General features: G+C 36.7%; 1 protein-coding gene across 4 annotated transcripts in view; it reads left to right on the top strand.

Moving 5' to 3' along the window:
- PDE10A (phosphodiesterase 10A) overlaps positions 1 to 26,214 on the top strand; it is a 374,774-nt gene that overhangs the window by 250,941 nt on the left and 97,619 nt on the right. For all 4 annotated transcript variants that reach the window (XM_075748559.1, XM_075748558.1, XM_075748557.1 and 1 more), the window contains exon 2: positions 16,843 to 16,971. In XM_075748559.1, coding sequence (XP_075604674.1) covers positions 16,843 to 16,971 — 129 coding nt within the window. The remainder of the gene's footprint in view (positions 1 to 16,842; positions 16,972 to 26,214) is intronic.

The raw sequence follows: 26,214 nt of genomic DNA, 5'->3' as shown, positions 1-26,214 counted from the left end.
TTTTTTTTTTTTTTTTTTCTGGTTTGTCAAGTAAATTGATTAGTAAGGTTCATCTCATTCCAGTGCTTCTGGTAAGAAGTTAAAGAAACAAGTACATGTCTGCATATTGTGTGATAGAGGGATTTTGGGTGGGATAGAGATGTGGACTCTCACCACTCAGTTGTAGGTTCTGGAAGATGCAGCTTTGTGGAAATAAAGGTACAAACATGTTAATTCTAGTAGAAAGATTGTGAGATAATAATTCAGCTTACATTTTTCACAATTCTAAATAAAATAATATAAATATTAAGTTGCATATGGTTTTGATGTGACTGGAGCAATTCATTGTGTTGTATAAAATGAAGAACAAACAAAAAAGCCTCTGACTTCCATTCTTCTGTAAAAGGCCAAAAGTTGGTTTTTTTTAATAATGATTACGAATGAAAAAAAATTTCAGGATGTTGGAATATTTATGTTTCTTGGGCACTTCTACTTTCCAACTGCTTCTAAGACCCTAATTGATTACATTTGGATATTTTTAATAAGTATTTTGTATATCCTGAAAACACTTGTACTGATATCTTTCTTGACAGAGAAAAGAACTTTAGCTATTAGGAGGCACTGAGTCCAGTACTAAAAATTCAGTTTCAATACCTCCAAAATTCATATTCACTACCTAAATGGCACAACTTTGTTGTGCAGCTTCAAAATAAAGTAAGAAATCTATATTCATTAATCTTTCTATCTGTTGGAACTCTTACGGTCATCAGAAATCTGCTGAAAATCACAGCACTTTGAAGTTTTTGTTTTCCTAAGTGGAGTTTGATTTAAGGTGACACTAAGATAAGATGACATCAGATGGGATGTCCTCACTATTCTCTTCATTCCCAGGGAACAGGTCTGCTGAAATCAAACTTTTTTGCTGTACCAGTTTTCAGAAGAATGGATTTTCCATGCAATTCACCTCATAATTGCTCAAAAGCTTGTGAAAATACAGAAAAGGCATCAGAAATATGCAGCTGGGGGTGCAAGATGAAGCAGCACTGTCTCTTTTGGTGGTAATCTGCTATTAGATGAGTTTTTAAGTGATTGTAGGAAAAACTATGAGCAGAAGAGTTTAGAAATTTATATCAGAGAGAGGCTTCTCTTTGTCTGCAGACCTTCTGGAAAATAAAACCCAACCTCTCTGTGCCCCAAGATTTCACAAAGAACAGAGTAATGGAATAGTCTTTTGAGGGAAGCAGATAGGGAGCTAGACGGACAATAGTTTTCATCAATTTAAATCTTAGGCTAGCTAGATTGTCCTTGGTAAAACAGCGGTTCTCAAAAGAGCTTGGGGATACTAATCATTGACCAAGAATTGCAAGCCTTGCACTCACACTTGTAAATGACACTTTTAAATCAAATGATTGTGGAGACACTTGCATTATCTTGTTCTTGTGTTGCAGGTGTCTGGAGAGGTTTTGTTTCCAAGGCTGTGAAGGCCATTCTTTGCACAGTTTCCATCGTTTTTTTTAAAACTCATATTTCTTATGCTTATAAAAGAGGGATCATGTATTCTATCTTCAAATTAGGCTTTCAAGGTTAGGAGACAGCTCCTTTTGTGTGGGGAAAAAAAATAATAAAAAAAAAAATTGTTCACAGGAGCTTCATAGAGTAGACTACATAGAATAAAATAGCTGACTGATAATTTTGCATTAAAATTGCATGGAAACAATGTGCAATAGGTAAGACAGTGGTGTACAATGAGCAAATTATCAGAAAATCCTTTCCCTCACCACTGCATCTGCTTGTTTTTGTGGTCCAGAAAGGCTGAACAGCTCAAGTGTTGTGTGCGGGAGGCACCTAGTAATCTCTGGCATTTTTTGTAATGTCTTTATACAATAGATTCATACTCTGTCAAATGAGTTGTGGTGTGAGTTACCTGTTTATTGTATCCAAAAAGTGTTTTAGCTGATCTTTTCTGTATGTTATGTACTTACAAGTTAAAGTGTAGCTAGGTGGCCTTTCAGTTGGCATGCTTTTATTCTTCCGTGTGTTAGGCTGTAATTTGCAATCATTGTAAACCAGTGGAGATGGACAATGCTTCTGTAAGAAGACATCCTGCCTTTCCTCACCCCTGGATGCTTGGTCCCATCCTCATACTGCCTGCTCTTTGCTACAACATAAAGGTTTGCACAGGTAGACAGGATAACTTGATAGCGGTAAGAGCTGTTACTTTGGGGTTTGGGGTGTTCTTTTTTCCCTTGGTTAATTTTGAACTTGTTTCCTTGTGGATTCCTCAATCCAGTTCTGTGCGGTGCCTACCCACACAGAAGCTTCATCCTCATACCTCCTGAATACAGTCTTTGTACTCTCTGACCTGCATTCATCCGCATGCCCCTCAAGTTTGCTTCTATCTTCTCTTTGTGCTTTCTCCCAGATTTACTCTGCCCATTTATCCATGATGAAAGAGTGGTCACGGATGGAACTGTGACCTTTCTCTGCTGATATATATCCAGTATTTCTTGAGCCTGTCTATCACAAGAGAAGATTACTGTGCCTAAAAACTTTTGAGTTGATGCATTTTTCATTAGCCCTCTGCTTGCCTCTTTCTTCATTCCTTTCACTGCTTTCTGCCCCCCACCAATTAAAAACACATATGGATTAAGATTCCTTCAGCTATTCTCATGCTAAGCACACTCAACTTAGGAAAATATTTTATGTTTACTGACCTCAGTATGCTTGGGTATCTCGCAATCAAGTTACAGTTTGTGTGTCACTGTCATTTGAACATAAGCATTACAGGATTGCTTATTTGCTGGAAAGACATGTCAGGGGACTCAGAGGAGTTTGGCTGTCAGCTATGTTTGTTAGTTTGTGAAATAATGTGAACAAAGTGCCAGTGCTAAGTCCCCAAAACTGCTGTTCACAAAATTGCTAAGCCATTACTCTGTAAAACAATGTGACAGTAGTACTAAAGAAGAAACAGTAACGTTCTGTCATCTATGACTGCTTTTTATCATTGATACCATTTTCTTGAGAAACCTCCTGGTACCGTTTTTCTTGCAGTACAACACAAAGTCACTTTTTAGTTATCTTGGATGCACTGGGTTTTTTTCCAGATCTTTCATGTCACTGTCAGTTAAATTGAACAATATTAAAATTTATATTCTCCAGCCTACAGAAGTTGCAGTTTTGGAGGCTTTAGCAGGTTGAGTCTGAAGGAGTTTAAAAATGTTGACAGCTACCTGTTTGTTAAATGTCTTTATTTATTGTCTGATTTGAAATTTTTGAAGTTCTTCTGTTTACTTCTTCTATTGGATATTTAATGATACAACTTTAACTGGCTAGTTTTGGCAGTGGATCAATGTTTATGTGCTATCAATGTGATTTTTAGGTGTGTTTTTAGAATTTTTGTTTTGTCATTATATAGTATTGTAATGGGCCTCTTGCAGTCTCATGAGAACCGTTTTGGTAGGTCAGCGTGCTGAACAGGAATGGGAATCTCATCCCTCATGACTGTAACACACTAAAGTGAAAATTTTCTGAATGTAGCCAGTGGACAAGTTCAAGTAGGCTTTAGATAAAATCAGGTTATTACAAAGCTGAATTACATTGAAAGTTGAAGTGATTCTACCAGAATTTTTTTTCTCATTGTCCTTGCTGGGAAAAGTTTATACAAATCCTTATAGGAAAGGCACAATGCAGAACATGCATCCTGTGAATGCAGGAATGTAGACTGAAATATATATATATATTTTAAGGTGTTTCCTCAGTCCTATACAAACACAAGTTCTCAGTTTCCCTCTCTCCTGTTTTCCTTTTTGTTTTCACTTCTGCTCTTTCCAATTCATTGTCCTTTTTTTTCTTTTTTTTTTCCCCTCCCTCCTTTCTCTTCTAAGGATACTTTTTGGAGGTGAACACATGTTAGTGAGCTACACTGTCTCCAAAACAAACAAAAGAGGGTGGGGAAATGATGAGGGGGAGGAGAACAGGGAAAAGATGCAGCTGCTCATTTTTAATTTTTGAAACTAGCCTTGAATTCTGTGGCATTTGCTTAAACTTTATAATAAAAACTAGGGGCCCAACTGAAACACTGTGTCTTCCTTTTACTGTGGTTGCCAACAAGAAAATGTTAAAATAGTAACAAATAGATTATTTAAATTCTTGTCTAAAACAGTATCGATGGAAGATGTTTTGCTGGATGAGATTGCCTGAGTAGAGGGTTGCCACACCAGTGAAAGATGTGGAAGAACAGCCAACCCCATATGTTTTTTTTTATTCTGTTGTGCCAACATCCAAGTCAGTAGAAGATATTTCCATTTATTTCACCTGCTAGGAAGAAGGAGTCCCTGTAGCACTGGATCCTGTGATTCCTTTCTATTGAACCTACACAAGCGGTGTGCCCTCACAGCAAAGGCAGCTAACAGCATCCTGGGCTACATTAGGGAAAGCATTGCTGGCAGGTCGAGAGGGGTGACCCAGCCCTGGTGAGACACATCTGGAGTGCTGGGTCCAGGTCTGGGCTCCCCAATATGAGAGAAAGATGGACACGGTGGAGTGAGTCCAATGAAGGGCCATAAAGAAGATTGGGACTGGGGACTGTTCAGTCTTGGAGAAAAGAAGACTTGGGGTGATCTTATCTGTGTATATAAACACTTTTTTTTTGGGGGGGGGAGGACGGGGTAAAATAGAGGGAGCCAGGGTCTTCTTGGCAGCACCCAGTGACAGGACAGAAGGCAACGGCCAAAAACTGAAACCCAGGAATTTCCACCTGAACACAGGAAAACACTTTTTCCACTGTGAGGGTGATTGAGCACTGGCACAGGCTGCCCAGAGAGGGTGTGGGCTCTCCATCCTTCGAGATACTCAAAAGCTGATGGGACAGGACCCTGAGCAACCTGCTGTAGGTGACCCTGCTTGAGCAGAGGATGCATTAGGCCATCTCTAGGGATGCCTGCCAGCCTCAGTGAATCTGCAGTTCTTGTTCAGTATTTAGCTGAAACGTGGGGCCTTGTCACATACCACTGAACAACTTGTATGTTCTCACATATTTTTCAGAACGGTAATGTTAATAAAATAATATTATTAACACAATTAGGGAAAAACTTGTGGTTGAGGAACAAAGCTTGAAACAATGTGTGGAATGAAACGTGTTTGGGGTTTTGTTGCACAACTCTTCACATGTTAGTGAGCTCTTACCCACGTAAGTAGTCTCATTGACGTCAATAAGACTACTCCTATAAGTGTTCACCAGTGCAAGTAAAGGTTGCACAATGTGTCCTTGTCTGTAATGTGCAAGTGTATGTAACACAGTATTTAATTATCACTTCAAACCTCTTTTACTTCAGTGGCATATTCATTTAAAATATCTCAAATTATATTGCTTTTCCTAGGTCATATTTTACTGATAGAGATATATCATTACATCCATCACCATAAAATTGAGCAGAGATAGCATCTCTGAAAAATCATCTTTCTTTATTTATACAGCTGAAAATATGAGGTGGCAGAAAAAGAAAATTTTCTTCCTTTATTGTGTTTTAAATAAATTTGAGTTTCTAACTTTTTTTGACAGTTTGATGGAGTCAATACTTTACTTTCAGTGCTTAATTAGTCTGAAGGTAGGCTCTCTTTTCCCCACAAAAGAATTAAATAGGTTTTGGTTGTTTGGGTTTTTTTTTAAATTATTTTTTTTTTTTTTATTTTAAATGTCAGTCAAAGTTTAATTTGTATAAAGAGACATCTTGTATCTATATTTTATAGTAATACCAAAATAAGGTAAAAAAACAGTTTCCAAGATTAATTAAGTGGTACTAACTTTTTGTATTTCAACTTTATTGCTAAAACATCTGCTGTAGCCCTTTTGTAGGGATTGAGGGAAAGCTATGTTGTACTTTATAAGATTCAAGGGATAAAGCCAGCATCTCTGTCACAAAACTTGCTTTTTTGAGACTTTGGGAAGCTTTTGTTTTTTAAAAACTTCTTTTCTAGTTGCAGATATTGAAATTTGGTCAATGTGCTTGAGTTGGGTTAGAGACTTCTCTGAAACTACTGTAAGATAGTGCATATAAATAGTCGGAGTTAAATCTCTTTGGAATTGTGAAATGCTGTAAGAATACAGTGTTGTAATTTAGAAAAGTGAGCCTATTCTACTTTGAAAAGAGGATAGATGTTACTCATTCAGGTTAGTGGTACCTTTACAAGGAGATGATCTCTGTGCTGAAAACTCTTTTAAGCTATTCATTAAATATGAAAAAAACACCCTTAATTGCTGGAAGCTGAAATAAGAAAAGTTGGTATTGGAATTAGAATGTGATTTTTAATTTTTTTTTTTTTTTTAATAGGTACACCCATTTAGTACCCATTAGTAACCTGAAGAGATTAACTGGGAAACATGCTAGAATCTTCGTGTTTTGTTGTAGCCATGATGTCTAGAAAAAAGTTGGACTAGCACATTTTGTTTTTTTGAAGAGCTTGCTTCCTGTGAACCAGCTCAAGCCTTTCTGGATGCAGCAGTGTTAGGTTTCTTCTTAATAGAGCTTTTTAGTGACAGATATTTCTGGGTTTTGTACCTTCTCATTTGGTAAAGGATGTTGACTGTATTTCTCTGTAAGCCTCCTAAGACTGTATGGTTGGAGGGGATTAAAAAAAGAATGACAAATCCTTGTCTGTGGTGCTGCAGATATGGTCTTGGTACTACCAAAGTAGAGAAGACTCAGGTGTCCAGTCTTCTTGGTAAGTAGCATGTTATTTAACTATGTGTAGTTCTTATTTAAGAAGAGTCCTGTGCCCTGGGAAGCTGTGCTAACATGTCTACTAATGTGTTAAGATGAAGTGGGATGCTCCTTTCAAAAGGAAGAACATTCTCTATGTCCTGTTTAGTAAAATAACAGCGTGAGACTTGGCACAGGCGTGCAGTATCCTTCAAAGGAGATTTCATCATACTGGATCTTGTTTGTGGAATAAGTTAAGTAGCATTTTAGGGAACAGGACTATAAGTTTCTATTGGTAGATATAAAGGATAGTTTACTAATTTACACTCTATTCATGGGAGTTCATTTAAAAAAAAAAAAAAAACAATCAGCAGTAAAATTTTGGTAATCAAGACAATGGGACTATTCTTGAGCCAGAAGAGTTTGCTGGAGTAGGGAGCTACTCAGGGATCAGATGTCAGGTGGGAGGAAGACATTACATCAGCCAGAAGGTATTATCAGAGAACTCATAAATCAGGAACTTTGTCCCAACACCTGTATTCAAGGGAAGAGTTGAGGCCTTCTTACCTTGTATAATTGTTATATTTTAAGTAGTTTAATTTACAGCTGCATATGATCTTCTCAGGGATTAGGTAAGTGCAAGTCCTGAGTGACATTTTTTGTAATAAGTTACAAATGAACTGTGTTTTGGTACTTGTCACCGTTGAGTATTACTGGTCAGATATATTTTGGGCAGAAGACAAGATACCCCGGCTGTGTGTCTGCACAAGAGACTTAAAAAGAGCAAATAAATCATACTGAGATGTTCCTTATATGTTTACAAATACATTTTTGCTTGCTTTAGTGTGATGCATTATTTTTACATATGTTGATAACTATTTTTATCAGTAAGCTTAAGATCACCCATAGCTTTCTCCTCAAGCAAAGATTTGAAATGAATTTAATTACAAATTGCAACTCCTAATGCATTTCTGTATTCCTTTTGTTAGCTTTTTGCTGAGTGTTAATTAAATCCCAAAATTTGGTCCCACCATGCACCTGGAAGGAGAGTAAGGCTTGTTACAGACCCCTCAGAGTTACTTCAAGGCGCTAATTAGAACTGGAGAGAAGCTACTCTCAAACAAGGAAAGCAACATTCAGAGTTTTAAAAAGCTCCATACATCAAATCATGGATTGTATTACAGTGTAACACTACACGTGCTGTGCAGGATTACACCATTCAGACAATTTCAAGGGTGTATTGATACCCTATGAAAAATGATTATTCAAATTAGGAACACTCATTCACCTCATTAAGCATATGTATAATTGCTATGGAAATGTTATAGGTCTTTTACCTCTAGCTGATGAAAACTGCTTTCATAAACACTCTTAAGTGGCTTTTTGCTTTTTAATTTAACACCTAAACAGTGCTCAGTACTGTGCAGTTCTTGGGCGTTAGATTTTGGGAGATGTATCTGTAGATGTCTGGGGCTCAAGCTTGCAAGGTGCTGGTAATATCAGAAAAACCACAGTGGAAGTTGGTGGAAACTAAAGGTGCTGATGTCCACCTGTTGCCTAGCATCTGACGTGTTCAGATGCAAAGATAAATCCATCGCTTTTTCATCATGAATAAGGGATTTGAATTGCAGGATACAGGATGAGGTGGTTATTGGTATTCTTTCTGTATAAACGCATTCCAGCTCTGTTTGGCTGACCTGGTCTTTATTTTCTCTCTCTAAAGCTTAAGCAGTGCTGCTGGTGTCCTGGCTGAAATGTGTCGTGTACTGCTGGCTGCTGTAGCCACTGCGAGTGCCCACACTTGATTCACAGTGGGTGAAGCTGTGATCTAAATGTGTACAGAACTTGCGGGTTTATGCAGTGACTGGAGGCTGGCATAATTTAGCATTCATCTTTATATGACGATTTGAAATGTTTAATGATAAAATTTATTATATGTGAAGCAAATGTATGCCCTTTTTAAATACCAAAACTGGCAGCGTAGTCTTTTTATGTACTGCATTATTGTTTTTCCACTGCCGATAGTGTGAATGCTGGAGCTGTGTATTGCTTTTCTTCCGGCACTGCAGGCAGGAGTTGGAGGAGGAGAGGCAAAAAAGGTGAACGGAGTTGCTCACAGATGAGTTCGTGAATTGATTTTTCAAGAAAAGAGAAATGAAAAAGAGGTTTGGCCATTCGATTGCTTCTTGTTAATGATTATACTGTTTGCCAGACCAGTAACGTCAGGTTTCACCGAGTTTGGGCACTTGGTTGCATTACATTCCTGTATACTTAAATGGATTAAGATAAAAAGTCTGACTTGAAAAGGATATTCCAAAACTGACTGTGCCTGTGGTTTTGAATCCTGATGCTTTGAACAAAGAAGGGATTGATTTAATGGGATTAATGCTTAATCCAAATGAAGCAATGTACACACATGCCTTGAATGCTTTTAAGAATAACTACAAATATCATTTATAAGGTTCTGTAGAAAGATAGAGAGAGGTGAACTTTGTGTAAGAAAGACATGGGGCAAGACAGCTTTAAATAAAGGAGAACACAGGCTAAGTTGTGTTCAGATTAACTCTTCTGGATTACTTTCAGATATTTTTAAGGCTTCTTTTTTTGTACAAGTATGATATTTATTTTGAAGTGCTGATTTTGAGGAATGTATTGCACATCTCTATTCATCATTTTGATGTTCGAGATGAGAAGATTTATTTTAATGCTATACTTTTTTAAAATACTTGTATTTAAGGTAAGATTGTTTTCTGTTTCACGTAATACCTTATCTGGAAAGCGTTTATCATCATGATTTGATTTTTTTTTTCTTAGCCTGCAGCTTGTCTATATGGCACAATATATTGTTACTTGCTTGGAGAAATTAGGACTTTGCCTATATTTGCTGTGACTCTGTGGTCCCTCTAATTTCAGGGAAGAAATGTTTATTAAACCAAACTAGCCAACTTGTGGTGTGTTTGGGGTTTTTGTTTTGTTTTCTGATGGTTGATTTTTTTGTGTGTTGTGTTTTTTTAATTTTATTTTTTAATTTTAAATGTTAACGGATGCAACACAACATTTATAGTTATTTTCTTTCATCTTTATTAATAAAAAGATTTCTCAATACATAAAATCCATCCTATTTTTTATATCAACCACTGTATACCCTCACAATGTGTTTTCAAACCCTTTAGATCCTGTCTAACTGGATGAAAGGTATGTCATATGCATCAAATACTGTTGCAAGGCTTTTGAGGAAAGCAATGACTGCAGTCTTTCAGCGTGTAGCTGTTCTAGGATTAAAATGCTGAGCCTCGATAAGTGTTAGGCTGGCTCATCAATTTTTATCCATTCTCCCCTGTCTCCCCACACATCCCCCAGCCTGGGAATCAGATACTTTAGGTGAAAACTAAAATTCTTGCCTAATCATGAGATTTGATTAAGCTAGTGGTTTTGGAAAAAAGACCAAATATCACAACGCTAATGAAAAAATTGCAAGAATTGCTAATGATGTGACTGACTCATGTTGCTAAATGAAGCAGATTTTTAAACATAGCTCCAGGCTTCAGTTCGTTCAGCTCATTCACAGTCAGTTCTGCTTTATACTGAGCTCAGTGAAGCTATTCTCAGAGGAGAGTGCAGTACGACATGGATTAAGAGGCAGAGAGTGGAGCCATTAATTGATTCAGTACTAAACAGGTTATCTAATATCTAAGAAATGTTTCAAATATATTAGGCAGCATAAAAAGCTGAAAGCAAAAATATCATTTTGAAGTGATTTTTGGCTTTTTGTTTTCTTTTTTTTTTAAGGAAGGCTGTTGGAGACCAGCTCAAAGGCAAGGAATGATTACTGGTAATGCAATTGATGTTTGAAGGAAGTCTTGTTCCTTAGTTTATTTTTGAATCCAGCTGTGCTATATCTGGGATAGTAGACAAACAGTGCAAAGGAGCTTTCTTGTGTACTAGATTTTTATTTTTGTGTGTCTATGCAGTTACATTGTTAGAATGGTTCTTGGCAGTGCATTGGCCAAAGCCAGCTAGAGGTGTCCCAGGCAGGTCCTGGGTGTTGCTCTGGAGTAGGGTCAGGCCAGGGATAGTTCCCAGCAGGCAATCAGCATGTGTTCCTGTTCCCGTTTTCCCTCATCTTCATCACTGGAGGTCAAGAGAGCTTAATAGTAAGGTTGGAGGAAGTTAAAAGCCACTTGGTTTCAGGTCAGTGAACAGCCCTAGACATATTCACTTTGCTGGCGTAGACAAACCTACAACGTTGCCTTGCAGGAGCATTACAACTTAAACCACTCAAGTGAGTTTCTAAGGTGCTGAGTTTGGTATACTTTGTCACATCTGCCCTAAAAGCAGTTTCTCCCTTAAGACAGAAGTAATAGTGTTTCATACTTTTTTTTTTTTTGTGTGTTGATATCCAGATATTTTCCAAAGAGTATTTCACTGGCATCTTAAGCAGATAGCAGCATATAAAACTGTGAGAGGATTGTGGTGATCAACAGGGTGAATATGAACACGTTTATGACATGACTCTCCATAAGCTCTGTCACTCTGTCCACTGTTATGCTTTATTCTTTATTGGTCATTCAAAGATACATTTCATTTGGACACCGTCATCACTCACTTGAGGCTTCCCGAAAAATATTTGTGCCAGTACCTATAAAATGATCTGCTTTCTTGCCCAACTGCAACAAAAGTTACCCAATTTTCTCTCATCTTTAATTAGTACTTTTTTTAGTGCTACGGATTCTCTTTTTGACTTATGAAGCTGTTGGTTTACTGACACTGGGGAGTGGGAGATTGCTCTGTGAATTCAGTTGATCTCTTTTAGGGTTCTACCTGAAGTTATCACTCATGAAATGTTGGAATTGTTGAAATGAAAGCTTTACCGGTAGATGAAAGGAGGAATCCAGGCTTGAGCAGGTCAGGCAAGCACTAAATCAAGCAGCCTGCAGTATTCACGCTGGCTTTGTATGGGGCACAGAAATACAGGTATACTGGGAGCCAACGATGGTGGTGCTGGGGGTTTTGTTTTCATTTGGCTTTTGGTATAAGTACTAACAAAAACAGTCAAAGTCCTAGTTATGCTTTTGAAGCCAGAATGATCTAGTCCTGCTACACTGTTAAAATAAATAAAAAGAAAAGATCAGAAGGCTCAGAATCTACATGAATAACTATTCCTCTTTAAATAACTCAACTTGCTAAATTATCTTCAGATAAAGGTTTCTTTATTCTTTTCCCTTTGTGAAATGAAGCCTGTTTTTTAAGTATTAATCATGGGACCACTGAAAAGATAACTATTTGTTGAACCAGACTATCACAAACATTTGGCTTTCTATGTTATGTTGAAATTACCGGACCGTGGATATTGGTAGCAATATTTGTATTTTCTATAGTTAGTTTAATAAAGAAAGGGAAGAAACCCACCCATAATTCCATCTTCAACTATACATATTTCTGCTATTATTTTCAGTGAAAAATAAACTATTTCTCATAGTTTGTGAAGAAAAAACCCACAACCCCAAAACATGCTTATGCATGCTCCGTTGAAAGCCAAGGAGTTAATTAAAAAAGAAAATTAAAAAAACACCAACCACAAACACCACCACCAAAAAAAACAAAGCCCAACCACAAAACACAAACCCAAAATTTTGATAGACTGACATAAGCCAAATTAGATGAACATCTCAAGCCTCAGGCATATGCATAGTGGAAAAATAGGGCTCTTGTTTATTTAGTAGAGTGCACCTATATATCAGTTTATAGAAATACTATAAGAAAATACAGTTGTTTCTTTTCTATCGTTTGAGGTACCCTTCCCACTCCTAACGTCCCAGAATAAATGTTCTGCCAGAAAGATTGTTCCCTCTGGCAGTAAAAAGGCCTTTCGCTGATCAGGAAATTGCCTCTTGGGAGTGCTGGGGGGACAGGCTGTCTTCTGCCCTCTGCTTTGTATCGAGCTTTGCCAATTTTATATCATCTTACCCTATAATAAATGAGACACACTATAAGGTGAAACACTTGCATAAACCCCAGCATTTGCTGAAAAGCTGTATTTCTGCTTACTATTCAGACAGGCGTAGCCAAGAAATGGAAAAAATGAAACCAAACCAACCTTGATTAATATTTTCTGTGTGTATGAATGAACTTTTAAAAGCAGATGGCATGGCCAAAGAGAACCTAAACAGGCGTGCTGGTCAGGAAGCGAGGAGCTGCTGAGCTAGCACAAGCGGCAGAGAGCCTGAACCCTTTCTTTGCGTATGGTTTGTTCAGAGGGAAATGAAAAAAGGAAGACCTTATCTGATACGCATGTATCCTTTTGCATGATGTTTTTATTACCGCTTTCATTATTTAATCACAAATCCAGAACAAATAGTTAATAAGTGCATAAAACACGGTAGTAGCAACTTGTGCCAGAAAGATATCAGCACTTAAATGTGGGTTTATCACTTTTGAATAAGAATAGAAGGGAGAAAAGTGGTTTGGGGTGTGTGTGGTTTTAATTAAACAGGATATATGTATGAATCAGGAAGGCAAACTCCAATGCATAAATGGAGTGAATGGACATTCAACCCAAATGCCAGATTCTTCCTTTAATTCCCAGAGGAATTAGGGTCATTCCAATCTTGTTGTGCTTTCTGGCCTGCTGCGTGCTAGGCTGTTGGCTGGAGTTCAGCCCTCCCAAGCGATGGTCCCTCTTGATAACTGCCACAGCTCTCCTGGAGGACAGACTGGTTCCAGATACAAGAGGCGAGGCAATGCTTCCTGGGGATGCAGGAGAAGCAGTGAGGGGAACTTTTGTCTGGGCTGCTGGGGAGAAAGCGTATAGACCCACACAGTTACAGATGCATGCACTACTACCTTTTCCTTTGTTAGGCACTGTTGATGGAAGTACTTTATGGTCCATGAAAGAACTGATGAACAAGAATGAGAGGAGTCCTGGTGTCACTGGAGGTGATGTGGAGTGTGCTGTGGAAATAGTAGCCACAGGCTACTGTCTCTACTAGTCTACAAGTCCAACAGTAGAAAGGGGAGAAGAGAGGAGTAGTGGAGAAATATTGCAATTGTGAATGCATGTAGAAAAGTTTACTGCCCAAAATACTTAAGACCAATACCTTAGTTACAGAAAAATTAATACTCAGCATTGGCTTGTGATTTGTTTCTAATTCTGTAAATGATATCTGATTGGCATGATAAACTTTTGGTTGCTGAGTTTGGGTCTAGGTATTGTTGTCCTGTTTATACAAATGTTATTAATTATTACCTCTGAATTCCTTTTTTTTTAAAATATACATTTCAGAATTAGAAGATTACAACAGTTCAGTAAAGAGGTTGATAATATTTAACAAAAATACATGTACCAGAAGTTTTCAGGAACATGTGAATGTTCAAGAGAGCAAGTGTGTCCATCATTGAACCTATGCATGTTCTCATGTAAAAATCTTATTCTTATGCACATCTTACAATGCAGAAGGCTTCATATATGTCATAAAATAATTGTTTATGCACAGCTGTAAACTGCTTTTACATTCAAACCTCTTTACAACACTCTTTTGCCTTAATGTACATAAAACACAAAAGATTTTTAAGCTTCATTTAAGAGGCTACTTTCTATTAATGTTAAATTTTCTTAATGTTGCATTTTATGAAGATACAATGTGTTCTTGCTGGTTTTGGTTGTGGGTTTTGTGTGTATGGATATAGTATGTATTTTCAACAAAGTAGGCTAACAACTAGGAGGACCAATAAGTCTGCTTTAATCTATGTAGAAAATAGATTTAAGTTACTCCTTTTTAAATCTGCAAATGTAGTTGTAAATCCTGTTCTGCTTGTTCCCATCTACAGATCTGACTTTGAAAAAGCACATCTGCCCAGATGCCTTTAGTGAAATGAAGGAGGGTAATTTAAAGACTGTTGTAGAATTTCTTATATCAGCTCCATGAATTGCTTTTCTGTATAAGGCTAGAGCAGAGTTTTTACCCTCTGGTTGCTGAAATTGCAGGATATCTGGAATGGAATTTAAACTCGTGATGTGTAGACTGAAGTGTTATTTCAAATTGACATTTTATTGAATCTTGATGTGTATATTACAGAACCCATCAAGGTTTGAATCGAGGAAGTATTTCAAGGAATATAGACTGGACGCATAAGAAAGTTAAGGTTATTTTCACTGAAAACACAAATCAAGCCTTGTAGAATTTCAGTTGCTAATTTTACAAACTCTTCAGTTCCTAATTTTTTACTAGAAGCAAAAAGTGCGTGTTTGCAGTCTAAAGGCAACCATTTTGTGTCAAACCTGTATTGATCATGTTTCATCCAGAACTTAAAAGGCAGATAAATTTTGGTGACTTTCTGATGGTTAACTCTGGTAAATCTTCAAAACGCTCTAGTCTTTATGAACTATTCTCCAAACACCTGTTTTCTTTTAAAATTCTATTACTATGAAATTAGAAAGACTTGCTTTTTCAAGGTATTACGTTTTTCTTAGTTGTGCAAATTACAAAATTCCATTAATTAGTCTGATTTCTCTGTGTGTGAGGTGATATCCGTGTTGGCTGAAAAATCTTTTCATTCATGTGGTACATGTACTTCTTTATGATCTAAATTCACAAACTATTGCCTGATGTTAAACAATCAAAGTCGTGGGGTTTTGTTTGTTTGTTTGTTTTCCCCCCACTTGCTGATCATCTCCTGCTCTTACTGATTTAGGTAGAACCTTTTCATCTTTACTAATGAAAATCAGGATGCTCACTTAGCTCTCTTAGTTCAAGTGATCCAGATCTGGAGATTCTTGCCTGTAAGCAAGAATGTTGTTATTTGAGGCTATGATGTCCACCAGGAACTGCCACCTATGTGGATTAAGAGAAAGGGTATTTTAAACCAGGGTTTGGCTGGTGGGAGCTGATGTGGTGGGAATGATGGGGTGCAGTTGGTGTGGGGAGAGTGGCGTGTGCGGTTGGTGCCCTGCAGGCGGGAGTTGTTGGTTTGTGCTCTGGTATTGCTTCCTGAAGGCTTTCATAGTAAGCAGTTGTAAGATGTCTTAAAGGTTACAGTCATTGACTAGCATTTAAATTACACTTCAGCTGTTTTCAGCATGTTCTGATGCTGTGTGAAGCATAAAATAGGAAAATCTGATCTTATTTTATAACACGAATACTCTCCAAAAGAGTTCGGGAGTTTCTCTTCTGTTGAACCTAGACCGCTTTTTGTGGAGAATTTACAATTCTGTTTACATACACACTACACAAGCGGCGAAGGAGTATTTAGAGTTATTACAGCACTTGTTACTCCTCTTTCCCTTAGATCTCATTAAGGCTTTTGTACTCGGGGTGCACGCTCCCATTGTGGCAGCCTGGGGCTCAGTCCCTCGGGATGGGTGCTCTTCTTTCCTGCCCTCCCTGGGAAAGCCTCGGCACACTCGGGCTCACCTCCCTGCTGCCGGTGGCTTTGTTGGGGGCGTTTGTGAAGAGTATGATCGGATTGGAATTTTATGGATTTGGGAATTTATTTAGGATGTGTCAGTGATCTGAGATTCTGAATTTTGCTTCTTTTTCCAAAATGTGCACTGGAGTTTTCTTTTTGTTGCAGATGTTGTAAAGGCCTTTTACCTACAATTACTTTTATTTTGGTAACTGAATTACTAAGGCATTGGAAGCATGCATGAGAAAGCACTTTATATTTCTAAAGTTACTTAAGTAACTCCAGTATTTAAAAGTGCGCTTGATTTTGGTGTTGCGTATTAGTTTTTATTCCTTTTGCTCCCACTTGCAGTGAGAATACTGAATTTGATGCTCTATAAGAAATACTAGTTCACTTTCTTCTATCTCCTTCCACCTAGTTTATCAATATATCATCTTGCATATCTTGGTAATAAATAATTTTAGAGTCCTAATCATAAATTCCTTCCTGGAGTTTCTCCCAGGGAATGTTTATGTGTATTCCTGTAGGGGTCTTTCTGTACACAGTATCTTGCATGGATATGCTTTGCTTCTACTATTGTCTATATGAGAACTCATTTTTCTTTGACTTGATATTGTTCTGTCTGGGAGGAGACAATTTAAATAGGGATGTATTTAATCAGCGTGTTAAACAAAAGGATATTGATCGTTGCTGGCGTCTAGCTATTATTTCATACAAGGAATTTCATACCAATAATGTAATCAATTAATATTCTCTTTTTCAGGTTTAACAGATGAAAAAGTGAAGGCCTATCTTTCTCTTCACCCCCAGGTACTGGATGAGTTTGTGTCGGAAAGTGTAAGTGCAGAAACTGTGGAAAAATGGCTAAAAAGGAAAAATAACAGACAGGAAGGTAAGTCCTTTTTATTTGTGATTAGTATTTAGCTTTGAACAGCTCCATTCTTATTTTTAGATTTAAAAAGCAAACCTAGTTTTGGTAAAAATTGACTGTTACAATTTTTATGTCTAGGTTCCACCATTTTTTGAAAGGGAAAAGAGGTTAACAATTTTTTTTTCAATATTTTCAGCCTTTTGGCATTTCTATTTTGGAACACATTGATATTTGTTTTGGAGGTTCAGTTTAACCATTTTGAGTTGCAAATAATATTCCACCAACCCGTAATATCAGTTGCATTAGTGTATGTTTTAAGAACATAATTTGATCTTCTTGTATCTAAAATTGGTAAATTTTGAATTAAAATTATGCAGTACGTGCCGCATGTAAGCCTCAGTAAAATGTTGGCTATACCGTCTGAAATGTTCCTACTTGCAACACGTATTAAGTCAGTTTTAGATATGAACATTGACGCAGAGCTTATGGAGCAGTCTGTTGAATTCTGAAGGTATGTCTAGTGAGTTGCTTTAGGTATAATCCCTTGCTTACTAGACCCAGAAAACTGTTCCTTATGAGTTGATCTGTATTGATAATGGCTGTAAATTTTGTGATGATTTTAAACGTTGTGAGATTGTGTGCAAACATAAGATTCATGCAATTGTAACAACGATTTGGAATGTACCAAGTAAAATGCAAACCAGGAGATTACTAAGAAGATGAGAAAAGAAACACTGATTTTACTCTGTGGGCACGTTGCTCCGTGGCTGACTTCTAGGGTACTGGGGTTTAAGTTCTCATGATAATTTCTGTTTTAAATAGAAGGACTATTACTACTTCCTAGAACATAACTGTGTGTTATTCTGCAGAATTATAGAAAATGGTGAGCAAGGAACAGAAAAGGCTATATTGAGCCAGATTGTTGGTGGTGATGACTATATATCTGATTCTAAGGTGGTAGTATGTTTTTGTTGGTGTAAAGACGTTACTTAATGGAAGAGTAAAAGTATGTAGCAACAGACCACCTGTTTACTAATTTCTCTGTGGTTTACAAACTGCAGTACTGCAGGATGGCTATCGTTATAATCCACAAATGCAATCAGAAAACCACTGTTATGAATCAAGTGAATAAGTCATGGCAATACTTTTTGTAGATGGAAGAGAAGAAATACTTTGATGTTACCAGAAATAAATACTACTTATTTTAAAGAGCTGTGAAAATGATGATTTTCTCTAATGTGCTTGAAATCACTATAAGAAATCATTGCTCGTTTGAAATACAATTTATAGTCTGGGTCAAGGATCTTGATCCTAAAACTGAATGAACACTTTGGATAACATTTCAGCTTCAAGAATCTTATATTGCTAAGTGTAATTTATTACCAGTAGCTCAAAGTTTCACTGTTCTGGGAGGGTGACCTGGAAATACATTTTTGTGAATGTGCTCATAAATTTTTTTGAGCCAACTACAAAAGCAAAGTAACTCCTGACCATTGTCTTACTGAAGTTTTAACATGAGTAGCTGCAACAGTGTGATTTGTCCATTGTTTTCTTAAAATTTAAAACTTCTGTTTTATGTCTAACTCTCCCTGAACTGAATTAAAATTGTCAAGCAATAGTTATGCTATCATTATCATTCAGCTTTATATCTTGTTATCATCAGGCGGGTCTTTCTGCCTTCCCCGCTGCTTACCTTTTGCTGACAGTGATCTTTAAGGTGGCCGTATTTATTACACTAAAGGCAGTTATGCAGATGTGCGTTTCTTAGTGTTGGATTTTTAGATGAAAATAAGCAGAACCAGGTTTAAAACTACACTTGCCAAGTCAAAAAGAATAATTTGAATGCATTTTGTTTATAGAATGAAACAAATACTGATTAGCCTTATCTGCTATTTTCTTCTGGAAAGATAAAGGCCATAGTGATATCAAATGTCTCTGATAACAAAAACATCTTAATTTGTCAGAACGCAGCATTTTAGGAAAGAAGCTTGCTACAGGACTGACTTAGTTCGCGTTATGTATGTACAAATCCTACTGTCTGAGTAATGGTGGCAGTGAGGAATGAGGAGGAGAAGATGAAACTGATTCTTTTTGTGCCAACATGGATCTAGTGGTGACTTAAAGTGAATATGTAGTCTAAGTCACTTAACATCAATAAGGGCATAATTTTCCCTCTATCCCTTTTGCTTTAGTATAGTCTACTTTACAAATGTTCACATCATGTAATGTGACACAGACAGAAAAATAAGCTTTATTTTTATTAGAAAGTTGCCAGGCAGGCGAAATGCTGTTTTGATGTCTCTGACTTAGTGTCTGTACTCTTATACGTTGGTGACGCAGAACAGTCATTAACCTATATGCAGAAATTGTGTCCTGCCTGATTTACAGGCATCCAGCTGCGTGGACTTTTCAGCCAGAAGTCAATGGGCTTGCAGCCAGGGTAGTTTATCTGAATTTCATTAGCATGAACATAAACTGAAATGTCTGATTTGGACTTAAATGAACCAAAACTTATCTGTGACTGAGATTCACTGATTTAGTTACTTTAGATGGATTTTTTTTTTCCCCTTAACCCCAAAGTATTAAAAAGGGAGACAGTCAGTAAATACTGCAGTTTTTGAGGTATAATTATATCCCAAAATATCATGAATTGTGTCATCAGCGTGTACCAGCCTGGTACTCGTAGTCTGAGGACTCGTCTCTATTTCATGCATTATTGCCTCATGGGATGTTTTATGAAGTTTTTAGATCAGAAAAACATCTTCATATAGACACAGTAAAAAGTGCCTTTGCTCATATAGCTAATCTTACTTGAGGTGCTGGTGTAAGTTATAGCAATAAGATACATGACTTTGCTTTAAAGATTCATTAAAGGTAAATCTTGATAGGAGGAGATTTTTTCAATGGACTCTAAGAGCTGATCTGCCAGAAGGAGATCTTTTCTTTTCCAGATGCCTAGGTATAATACAGAACTCACAAGACATCTCCCGTTTGTCCTCTTCCATATCATTCAAGCAAAAGTAACTGATGATTGTAGCAAGAGCCATAAGATTATGGCAATTTTAGGCTCTGATGGACAGATCCTCCTCTCCCAACAAATTTCTCAGAAAAATATTTACAAACTCCAACTTTAATTATATTATTTGAAGCTTCACCACCACAACAATAAGAGGAGGCTAAGCACATTGATTGTAAGCCAGATAAGCATCTTTTACAGCGCTGATTCTGAATTTCACAGGTGTCTTTCCTAATTTTAATGGCATTTTGTATAGGAAGAAAGATCAGACTGTACTGACACAGTTTCTAATGGAAAGTATAGGAAGAAAGATCAGACTGTACTGACACAGTTTCTACATGGAAAGCTGCCTATATCACCTCTTGCTCTGTGGAAGCAAAGTTATCACTTCCCTAAGGGGATGGCCCTCATGTTCGTCAAAGTGCATGATCATGTGCTTAATTACTGCTGAATCTGGACACATCAACAACAGCTTTATACGTTATTTTCTTCCAGCAATGCTTGCCAAAACCATGTGAAGCTATGTATAGTGGGAACTTAAGGTACTTTACTACCATACAAATGCTACTGTTAAGTAATTCTTAAATACAATTTTCCATTTAAATTTTTTAAAAAAATTGTATATAGAATAGTACATTCAGTACACAATATGACACTGTTTATACATGCTCAGAAGTTTCTGTCTGTTAAGTGCAGTGGACTTACTACATTTAGAGGAACGCAGAATGTCATAATTGCTCTATTTAAAAAAAAAAGTGAAGAAATTAGAAAATTAATTGCTTAATATAATGTTAGTGTGATACTGCTCTAAAGCTTATTGAGGATGTATAGTCCTTGAGAAGATATCACATAATTTTCCCCAGGCTTTGAAAAACAATAGAATTGATTGTCTTAGGGTAAGTCCAAGGTATTGTCATCATAATACTAATATTTCTATTTACAGACTTCATAATGTAATACTGTACTGTAACCTGCTGTACATTCAAGCAAGAAGAGAATGTATTATGTAATGGGACTAAAATATTTAGTGTTTTCTAATATGTCCTTATATGAGTTTTTAAACAACAGAAACATGAAATGACTTTAAGTAATTTTACATACGTTCTTTTATGGACTGTTGATTTTTTTTTTTTCCATTGTGCTTTCCTGTATCCATTAATTTTCTGTCAGTGTTAAATAAGTGCTATTTGATAGACATGATGTTGCTAATATAATGCAAATGATTACATGAGTGTATTTGGTTGTTTCCGTTAAAGGATACTTGTGAACATTCAAAGTACTTTTTCTTCTTTTTATTTATCATTACACAATAAATGAGTGTATTCATTACTGCTTTTTATGCAATTATGGTAAGCAGTCTGACTGTAGTACTTCATTAGTCATTTAAATGCATGATTTTCTCATGGTGTATCTCGTTCTCGTGTTGTTTCTTGTGAAGCAAATATGACAACTGTGTGTGAGTTCAGAATTCAGATTAAGCCCTGATTCTGTCCTTTTTTTAGCCCAGCCATTTTGCTTTTCACCCTTTTGCCCTTCCTTTCTGCTATGTGCCCTAGAAGTGGGCAAAGATGGCAGTGAGGTTTGGTGCACTGGGCGGCTTTAAGTTTGGCAGAGGACTGGAAGCAGTCATCCCTGGATACACTCATTCCAATCATTTGGAAAACCACTGTAGCTTCCCTTTGGTAGAAAATTGAGTAGGCTTCTCAGGGAAAGACATCTGCATAAAATCCCTCACTCACGTGTTCCTTGAGGACTTCCCAATATACTCTTTTATATATATAAAAATATGATAGCTTTCAGTGAGCTAATCGAGCATAGAAAGGATAGAGCTTTGTGAAGATTAGTTAAATGCTTCTTTTTCTTTATAGTCTATGCTGAGCTAAAGGTTTCAGTGACTGAAATGGTTCTAGTGCCTGAGCTAAGTTGTTTAAGACCATCTTCTGTGGTCTTTAGACAAAGAAGTCTTTTTTTTCTTTTTAGTCTTTTTTTTCTGTACTAGAGAAGGGATTGGAGGAATAAGATCTGTGGCAAAAGGCTTCGTCATACCCAGACTTTGAGACTGTATAGAGAGAGAGAATTTGTTTACTAGTCCTTTAAGGCTAATACTAAAAGAAAAATTGTGCTAAGCTGCGTCATTAAAATAAAAAAAAATAAATTAAAAAAAAAAAGCTGTGATCCAAAGTAGACTGAAAATTGTTTCTTTTCTGGTGCTGCAGTTTCAGATATTAAGATATTATTCACATCATAATGTGCTTTAAAGTTTGCTGCAGTCCTGTGAGAAAAAGTAGTGAGTTTTGGAGAGATGTTGATGTGTGGCTCTATCTAGAGAGCAAGTCTGTATTTAGGTATTTATTGTTAAGCACTACTGAAGTACACATTTATAGAATAAATCATAGCTATTCCTTTATTTGCTCTTTTAAACAGGTTATTCATTCCTGTTTTTAAATGATGTTGTGATAGAGGAATGTTGCTTGCACTTTGGCTAAGGTTGTTAAATATGTGAAAGGCTGGCTAACATGCATTTCCATAAGCAGGAACAGAATATATGAAAAGATAAATGTAAGCAGGTAAGAGTATGTATATGCTAAATATATGTCAGCTTGCTGCCGGAATGAAAAAGGAAAATAATGAAGCCTATGCTTGATTTGTTAGTTTTTGAGGACTGTGCATTTCCACGCTAACTAATCAGAAATACCTGTTCTGTAGCGTAGGGTAGTAGTTGTAGCACTGTAGATGAAGGATACTCAGAAGCTGGAGACTATCACTGTTGTGATACTCCACAGCTTGCTGCGATTCTGACACCTCCCCAACCTAGGCAAGAGGAACTGATATGGCAGATTGTTAATGACCTCCTCGATTTATAATTAGGCTCTCTTAATATTTCATTGATGCTGCAGCCCTGCTGTTTCATTCTGATGCAGCCCTGCTGTGCTTATGTTTGTGATATCCGAGCAGGCAACAAATACTTGCCAAAAAGCAAGAGTGAACGTGGGAATGATTTGAGTAACAAGTGACTTGCGTCATTGACCTATAGTAGTAGCTCTTAATGCTTCTTATGACTAAATTCCACTATTTACATATTTCGATGCCTTTCTTGGAGGTTTTTTCTCAAAATAAGACAAGAAAGGATGACCCCTCCAGGTCCATTTCCCCCAGGACAAGTGACATAATTGCTTGCCCTGTTCTTACTCTTCCCTCAGCATCTGGTAATGGCCAGTTGGAGACAAGATGTTGGGTGAGGTGGTTTTGTTGGTCGGAACCAATGTAACTGTTATGATGCTGACAGGTGCTACTTTTCTGGGATAATATCCAGACTGATAAAAATTGTCTTTATTGTGAATGTTTTTCTCAGAAAATTTGCAATAACATCTGGGGGCTTGACTGCATAGACCCTGTTCCTCTGTGTATTTGGTATAGTCCTTACTTCCACAGACGTAAAACTGATAGGTAGAATTTTTTAAGGAGTAGTTTACAGGTTGCCATTTTTCATGTGTCTGAGCAGTATTTCAGAGGCAGACAGATGAAGTGATGGCAATTCCCAGAGCTGAGGTAGAACTCTACATGGGAATGCTGTTTTAGTCTAGATGATGAAAATAGCATACATCTGTCAGGTACAGAGTAATTTTGGAGCTGATTTCTGGGGAGACTGTTGTATTGTGCCATTGCTTTTAAAAATTATGTTATTGCTCTGTCATTTCCTGAAACAGTCAGTATAATTATCCAAGGTGATAATTTTTTCCTGTGTCTCCAGTTCAACGTGGTTTTTATTGGTTTCCTTGAGTTAATCAGAAGAGATCCAGCTTAGAAGTGGGCTCATTTTGGCTGTGAAAATATTGAGGAGGAGTTAGTGAAAAAGTTTCTCTCTTTGTTGTCAGACTGTTCCTTTGGACAGAAAAAAAGATCAGTGGAAAGAGTATATAGGTCAGATCACAAACTGTTTTTCTGTACAATATTGAGCAGTGGCCTCTTAGTAGATAATGCTGAGGTCTTGAGTGGTAATGATGTTTTTTGTTCAGTATGTGTCTCAATGTTGAAGTAGTTACTGATTTTAATCTTTGTTATTTGAATGGCTATCAATAGCAAACTCCAAACAATTGCAAAAACAAGCATGGTACATTAGTTGAATATGTTTCTAGATTGTTTTCTGCTAATTTGCTGAAGTATGTGAGAGTTTATTGTCTGGAAAATATTTTTGAGTGTGTCAGGTGAAGGAAGTGATTTTTCTATTTTTCTAGAGCTTTCCTGCATATTTAGAATTGTTTAGATGGTCAGAGAGTTTCAGAGGGTAATCCTTTAATGATGAGATGTTTGGCCTTAGGAAGTAGACATCACTGCTTGGTTTGAGTTCCCTCTTGAACTAATTATGTTAATCACATTATATCTAAAGCAATTATTCTCAACATGTACTTAAGCTGATGTTTGTTGTGTCTTTGTCTTAGTCTTGAATCAAGACTATTTTTTTTCCTGTCTACTCAGAAATCCTGCTTCTCCCTATTTATAAGCCTTGCTTCACTGAGTCTTTTTCTGCCTGTATCTGCAAGCTGTATTAGAAAGTAAATAGACTATGATTTCTGTCATTTCTCAATCTTTCAAGTAAATTAAGGCATGGAGTTTCTTTTAGTATCTTACTCAGAAACAGGTTTCCCAGTTTTCTTATTGTTTCTCATCGGTTTACATTTTGATAAATTCCAGACTATCAATGTCTTCTATAAAGTGTGGGCAGTATAAGATAGAGAGTATTGCAATAAAGTGCTCATTAGTATTGTATGCAGTACAAAACCATTTCCCTTCTATGCAAGACAGCACTCCTTTATGTTGTCTGGCCCTGTTGATCTTTGTTTTCAGATTATTTCCCTCCTGTACATGGGAACTTTGATTTTTAGAGTAAAAATCAAGCAAGCAAAAGCAAAAAAAATTAAAAATTTTGTTAATTGATGGAGAAGCTCCATTCTGATCGCATGTGGAGACCGTATATGCATATAGCCAACACTTTTTAATAATGCTTATTTATGGTGATGTAAGCTAACCTGTTTTACCTGCATTAAAATGGAGTAGGAACATTCCCATGGTCTGTAAACTGAGGAAGCAATAAATAAGAACAAAGTAATAGTCATTAACTTTTACTGGACGGTAGCTTTTTAAGCCAAGTATAAACGTATTAACTTGGGAAATGTTGGCTAGACAAAGCCTGTAATCAAACATTGACCAATAAAGATAGAAAGACAAAATGTGAAGTAACTGTATATGTTAGCATTGCTTGTTCTGTCCACTAAATGAGACTTACATCTTTGGTGAAAAGATGATATGTGATCATGCAGTTTAATAGTCTGTTACACTACATGTGCACAAAGAAAGGATGAGTAACATTTATTCACGGATGTTCTGCGTGCCAGTAGTGAAAACTTAATTCATCAAAGTTCTCGATACCTTGTCCATATATAATATATGTGGAAAAATTCTGCCATCTCCAGTACAGGAAGCTCTGAGGATGAGTGAAAATTCATCTTTACTACGGACATGGCTAGTTGGCTATAAATGATAATGCCATACTCTGTAAGTGGATGATTTTATGTTTCTATGGGTGAAAGCAAATCATGGTATTTGCCTTAACCTCCTATTGGCTATTAGTGAAGTTTTTCAGCAGAAAGCTTACTTCTGAAACTGCTCAGTTATCTTAAGACTTTGAATTCAGATTGTAAAGACAGAAAAGTAAAGCACAGACATCAGTATATTCAAAGTATGGGCTTAATGAAGGCTATTAATTTTCAGTGTGTCATCCTATAGTGATTTAGCTAATGATGATGGTAATTCTGTTACTTTAACTAATCATAGATACTTTGAAGGATAGAGTTTTAGACTAGTTGTCCTGTGCTTGTCTATCAGATTCGGTGCAGCTGATTCAAAGAGTGTACTTTTCATGGTGAGTCATCGATACTCACTTTATTTGTCTTAGTAGTCATTGGTAGGTCCAGTGCTTTAAAGAGGTAGCTTTGTCCAAAAATAACTTCTTCATACTATACATGGTGAAATAAATCCTGGCAAGTAATTTTCAACTAGACAATAATAAACTTTTTTTTGGCATGTTTTATGATTGCATGTTAAATTACATTCCCACTTCATTCAGCAAGAGGAAGGCCTAAGCATGACTTCATTCCCATTGGTTTACTGCTATACATTCCCTAACTTATTTCTGCAGGTAATTATACTTGTTTAAGTATGTCATAGGAGGGAGATGTGTATTATACATA

This window comes from Balearica regulorum, chromosome 3 (assembly GCF_011004875.1).
Source record: "Balearica regulorum gibbericeps isolate bBalReg1 chromosome 3, bBalReg1.pri, whole genome shotgun sequence".
NCBI classification, from domain to species: Eukaryota; Metazoa; Chordata; class Aves; order Gruiformes; family Gruidae; genus Balearica; species Balearica regulorum.
Note: the sequence above shows the minus strand (reverse complement) of the source record. Positions and strands in the feature narration are given on the sequence as shown.